The sequence below is a fragment of the Anomaloglossus baeobatrachus genome, chromosome 1 (genome assembly GCF_048569485.1).
Source record: "Anomaloglossus baeobatrachus isolate aAnoBae1 chromosome 1, aAnoBae1.hap1, whole genome shotgun sequence".
NCBI classification, from domain to species: Eukaryota; Metazoa; Chordata; class Amphibia; order Anura; family Aromobatidae; genus Anomaloglossus; species Anomaloglossus baeobatrachus.
Window position 1 is genome coordinate 771,998,655 of NC_134353.1, and position 6,000 is coordinate 772,004,654.

At 46.8% G+C, this 6,000-nt stretch overlaps 1 protein-coding gene across 1 annotated transcript in view; it reads right to left on the reverse strand.

The window, feature by feature from the left end:
• The window catches only part of ISOC1 (isochorismatase domain containing 1), a 51,943-nt gene extending 46,587 nt beyond the window's left edge, over positions 1 to 5,356 (reverse strand). The window contains exon 1 of the mRNA XM_075324650.1: positions 4,910 to 5,356. Within this exon, the coding sequence (XP_075180765.1) occupies positions 4,910 to 5,221 (312 nt within the window). The 5' untranslated portion in view covers positions 5,222 to 5,356. The remainder of the gene's footprint in view (positions 1 to 4,909) is intronic.
• Positions 5,357 to 6,000: the final 644 nt, after the last annotated feature.

Below are 6,000 nucleotides of genomic sequence, written 5' to 3' on the forward strand. Positions count from 1 at the left end.
AATTATTAAATGTCTGATGTTCACATACACATATTCATGTACTACAATAAATTTTTCACCTAACTATAAGCAATATATGTAGGAGTCGGAGTCGGAGCCGGAGTCGGAGTCGGAGTCGGAGCCGGAGTCGGAGTCGGTGCAAGAGAATTTGAGGAGTCGGAGTCGGAGTCGAAGGTTTGGCTTACCGACTCCACAGCCCTGGAAGTTCACCCGAGTTCATTCTCATCCCGCTACTCTGTCTTCCGACATGTAGTAACCACATTTTGCATCACACACGTACATTTCACACGGACAACACATACACATGTCAGTTATTTCACTCACGCACACACGGACATTCCACACGCACATACGGCTAGCATACGGGATACACACGCAGGCCACACATACCATAAAAACGGACATAAAAAACGGAAAACGGACCCGAAAAACGGCCCGTTTTACACGGACGTGGTTTTCACGGATGTGTGGCGGAGCCCTTAGACAAAGCGCCAAAACATTATCCAAGCAAGCAGCAACAGGACATTTTTAATAAGGAAGTTGGGAGAGCATTAATCATTGGCGCCTCAGCTACAAAGGAGGCAGGTTCACTCAGCAGAGTATTAGCGCATGTCTTAATTCTCATTGTCCGATGATGATGATACAAGTAATAAAGACACAGTATTGTCATGCAACCAGGAGCCCAGCATTGGCAGGGCGCTAGTGATACAACACCCAGCACCTGTCCTCAAATAAAATCTATAAAAGAGTATGTAAAAAATAGATGAGCGTGACCTGTCCTGGTGTGGGAAATATTTAACATATTAGCCAAAAAGACACAAGTGTGGTGTGCATCATCTCCATATGCAGAAATGTGGGACAAACGGTGGCAAAACCACATTTATAACGACAAGAGAACAAAAAATACATAACTAATTCAAGTTAACGTGTTTTCACTGGACAACCCCTTTAAGTTATTACCTATTGTATCGTTCCCCGATTTAGAAATTTTTATCCAATACGGAACTTTTATCTCAACTACAAAATGGTGCGGATCATCAAATACCGGAAAAAAAAAAAAATAACTAATGCAGCCTAATAGTAAATAAATGGAGCGCATGTCGCACATGTGCACAGCAGGTCCATTATAACAGGGATAAAGGTTCCCAGTACCGCCTGCACTGACAGGTGATCACTTGTTTTCATTGGACAACCCCTTTAAAATAAAATGAATAAAAGCAATTAAAAGTCAATATTTGAAAATAGAAAAAAAAAAAAATAATAATCCTGAAGTAAGGCACCAAAGCAATGATGAGTCAGCCCATAGTGAGCAGACTAGGGAACAAACAGGATAAAAATGGTCTCAGTAATGCCAATGAACTACATTTCGTCTCTCCCCACCCACAAAGAGTTGACAAAGTACAGACGTCGCATAGAAAACTGATGTTTCGGAGTCAAACGTTCTTATTGGCACAGGTTTCCCTTACTGGTGCACCTTCATATCCTGCTGTTATGTAGGTCAAAATAAAATGGATATATGGAATAACGCCGGATACACTGCCAATCTTAGGCCCCCTTCACACGTCAGTGATTCTGGTACGTATGTTACAGTTTTTATACGTGCCAGAATCACAGACATGAGCAGACCCATTATAATCAGTGGGTCTGCGCACACATCAGTGATTTCCCACTGACCATGTTTCTGTGCAGTGTACACACGTCTGTATGTTCCACACAGAGACAAGTCCGTTTTTCTCTGGCATCACTGATGTCCCACGGACCACACAGTAGTGTGATCTGTGGTACCAGAGAAAACATGAGAGTCTTTGAAATAAAATTATTTTTATACTCACCTGTCTCCAGCCGCTGCTATCTCCTGCTTCCAGGCCAGCTAATTATGCTGATAAATATTCACTGTACCATGACCCGGAAGTAACAGCAGAGGGGTAAAGGGTAAAGATGACATATTTCCGTTGTATTTTAGGAAAAAAAAAAAAAAAAAATAATAAAAATTATATATATCTTTTACATTTTAAAAATTACAAAAAAGAAAAATGGGCCGATGTAAATATTTGGCCACCCTTGGAGATTTATTTGCTTAGATAACTGTGACCAAGGTTTCAGACCTTAATTAGCCTGTAGGGGTTATGGCTTGTGCACTACCATCCTTAGGAAAGGCAAGGTGATGCAACTTTCACAGCTTTATAAAGACCAGCCTTCTCTAACCTTGTGCCAAAAACCAGCAGCCATGGGTTCCTCTAAGCAGCTGCCTAGCACTCTGAAAATAAAAATGGTGGAGGCCCACAAAGCAGGAGAAAGCTGTAAGTAGATAGTAAAGCATTTTCATGTTGCCCTTTCGTCACTTTGACATATAATTAAGAAATGGCAGTTACCAGGAACATGGGAGGTCAAGATAAGATCTGGAAGGCCAAGCAAAATTTCTGTGAGAGCTGCGCAAATATGACCTTCATGGAAGAATCATCAGAAGAAAACTTCTCCTGTGTCCTCACCATAAAATTCAACATCAGAAGTATGCAAAAGAACATCTAAACAAGTCTGATGCATTTTGGAAACAAGTCCTGTTCACCGATGAGGTTAAAAAAAAAAAAAAAAAAAAAAGAACTCTGGCCACAATGATCAAGGTATGTGTGGAGAAACTAGGTTAACAGCATTTCAGGAAAAGATCAGATCATAACCCCAACCATTAAGTATAAGGGTGGATCAATCATGCTTTGTGGAGGATGGAGTCTACCAAAGGATAGTAATACTATACACATGGCAAAGTCCACAATAAACTACCTCAAAAGGGACAAGCTGAAAATTGTACTATGGCCCTCACAGTCCCCTGATCTGAACATCATTGAAAATCTGTGGTTAGACCTCAAAAGAGCAGTGCATGCAAGACGACCCAAAAATCTTACAGAACTGGAAGACTTTTCCAAGGAAGAATGGATGACAATCCCTCAAACAAGGATTGAAAGGTTCTTGTCTGTCTCCAAAAAGTGTTTACAACCTGTGATACCTGCCAAAGGGGCTGTGACTAGGTACTAACCATGCCGGGTGCACAAAGTTTTGCATTGTCCTTTTTTGTTCATTTTAAAATGTTAAAGATGTAAACAAAATTATTATTTTTTTTGCCTAAATTACAAAAGGAAATGTCTCATCTCTAACTTTATGCCTTTTAGAGATTATTTTATCTTCAACTTTACTGTTCACAATAACAGTAATTTTGGCCAGGGGCGCCAAAACCTTTGCATGCCTCTGTACGTGACACCAGGGAATAACATCAGATCTACTGTCAGCCCTACAGATGATGGATGACACCTTAGAATAACAGCAGATATACGGTCAGCCCTACAGATGATGACACCTGAGAATAATAGCAGATGCACTGCCAGCCTAGAGCTGACACCAGGGAATAATAGCAGATGCACTGCCAGGCTAGAGCTGACACCAGGGAATAATAGCAGATGCACTGCCAGCCTAGAGCTGACACCAGGGAATAATAGCAGATGCACTGCCAGCCTAGAGATGACACCAGGGAATAATAGCAGATGCACTGCCAGCCTAGAGCTGACACCAGGGAATAATAGCAGATGCACTGCCAGCCTAGAGCTGACACCAGGGAATAATAGCAGATGCACTGCCAGCCTAGAGCTGACACCAGGGAATAATAGCAGATGCACTGCCAGCCTAGAGCTGACACCAGGGAATAATAGCAGATGCACTGCCAGCCTAGAGCTGACACCAGGGAATAATAGCAGATGCACTGCCAGCCTAGAGCTGACACCAGAGAATAATAGCAGATGCACTGCCTGCCTAGAGACGACACCAGAGAATAATAGCAGATGCACTGCCTGCCTAGAGACGACACCAGGGAATAATAGCAGATGCACTGCCTGCCTAGAGACGACACCAGGGAATAATAGCAGATGCACTGCCAGCCTAGAGCTGACACCAGGGAATAATAGCAGATGCACTGCCAGGCTAGAGCTGACACCAGGGAATAATAGCAGATGCACTGCCAGGCTAGAGCTGACACCAGGGAATAATAGCAGATGCACTGCCAGCCTAGAGCTGACACCAGGGAATAATAGCAGACGCACTGCCAGCCTAGAGCTGACACCAGAGAATAATAGCAGACGCACTGCCAGCCTAGAAATGACACCAGGGAATAATAGCAGACGCACTGCCAGCCTAGAGATGACACCAGGGAATAATAGCAGACGCACTGCCAGCCTAGAGATGACACCAGGGAATAATAGCAGACGCACTGCCAGCCTAGAGATGACACCAGGGAATAATAGCAGACGCACTGCCAGCCTAGAGCTGACACCAGGGAATAATAGCAGACGCACTGCCAGCCTAGAGATGACACCAGGGAATAATAGCAGACGCACTGCCAGCCTAGAGCTGACACCAGAGAATAATAGCAGATGCATTGCCAGCCTAGAGATGACACCAGGGAATAATAGCAGACGCACTGCCAGCCTAGAGATGACACCAGGGAATAATAGCAGACGCACTGCCAGCCTAGAGCTGACACCAGGGAATAATAGCAGATGCACTGCCAGCCTAGAGATGACACCAGGGAATAATAGCAGACGCACTGCCAGCCTAGAGCTGACACCAGGGAATAATAGCAGATGCACTGCCAGCCTAGAGATGACACCAGGGAATAATAGCAGATGCACTGCCAGCCTAGAGATGACACCAGGGAATAATAGCAGACGCACTGCCAGCCTAGAGATGACACCAGAGAATAATAGCAGACGCACTGCCAGCCTAGAGATGACACCAGAGAATAATAGCAGATGCACTGCCAGCCTAGAGATGACACCAGGGAATAATAGCAGATGCACTGTCAGCCCAGAGATGACACCAGAGAATAATAGCAGATGCACTGTCAGCCCAGAGATGGGGCACTCACCTGGATTTGCAGGGGCACCAGGCGGACCTTGCACCTGTCGCTGACCACGAAGCCCTTGGGCAGGTCTATGTACTGGCCCCACTCCTCCGCGAACAGCTGCACTATAAACTTGCGGTGCATGTCTATCTGGTCCCCGTACAGACTGAGGAACTTCTGGATCAGGACCTCATGGCCGGAGCAGTGCGGCACCGAGGAGGGCCGGGCAAACACCGAGAAGCAGAAGAGGACGGGCACCCCGCTGCCGCCGCCGCTGCTGTTCCCCGGGCAGCTGCTCCCTTGTGCCGCACACACCGCTGCCGGCTGCTCTGCCATGTTCAGGGCTGCGGACTAGACCAAGATAATGGGGGAGTTATCTGTAGCGTTATCCCCTCCCCCTGGAGGAAGTGTCACTGTCCCTCCCACTGTCACCCCCGCAGGAGAGTGCGCCTCCCCTATGTGCATACGTCACTGGCCCGCCCCGCAGCACTGCAACCTGTGGCTGTAGGAATACATACCAGTCCCAGGATAAGCCCAGCCCTGCTCACTGGGACTTGTAGTGCTCCAGCTTCACCACCAGCAGTATGAGCACACCGCCGTCTGCACAGACTCACTAGCTGACAAGCTAGGATGGGGTGACGTCAGGCGAGCAGCATACGTCATCAGAGGCGGGTGACGTCACTGCAGGAGACGCGGGCAGACGCAGCTATAGCGGAGAGAGGCTGTGTGCGAGCTCTCTATCCCAGCACTGCAGTGAACAGATCTCCACACAGAGCAGTCCCGCCCCTCAGCAGAGCCCTGTGTAATGTCACAAGCTAAGTGCACTGCACACTATGTAACTATGCATCGGCCATGTACCAGCTTTACCCCGCTGTCCCCTCTGTAACTTTCTGTCCGCTTTTCTGTTTTGCTTTTGCTTACGTCCGATGAGTATTTTAGGTCTCCCAGCATGCACTGGTGCTTCTCAAACATTGGCATCAGGTGGCAGCGCTGCTGTCAGTCACACTGCTTCTTAGGCTGCTTTCACACATCCGGTTTTTGCCGTGCAGCCAGGGCTGTATTTTGCCTTCGTGCTGCCCTAGGCACTTTAAGTGGTCGCGCCCCTTAGTGACAAC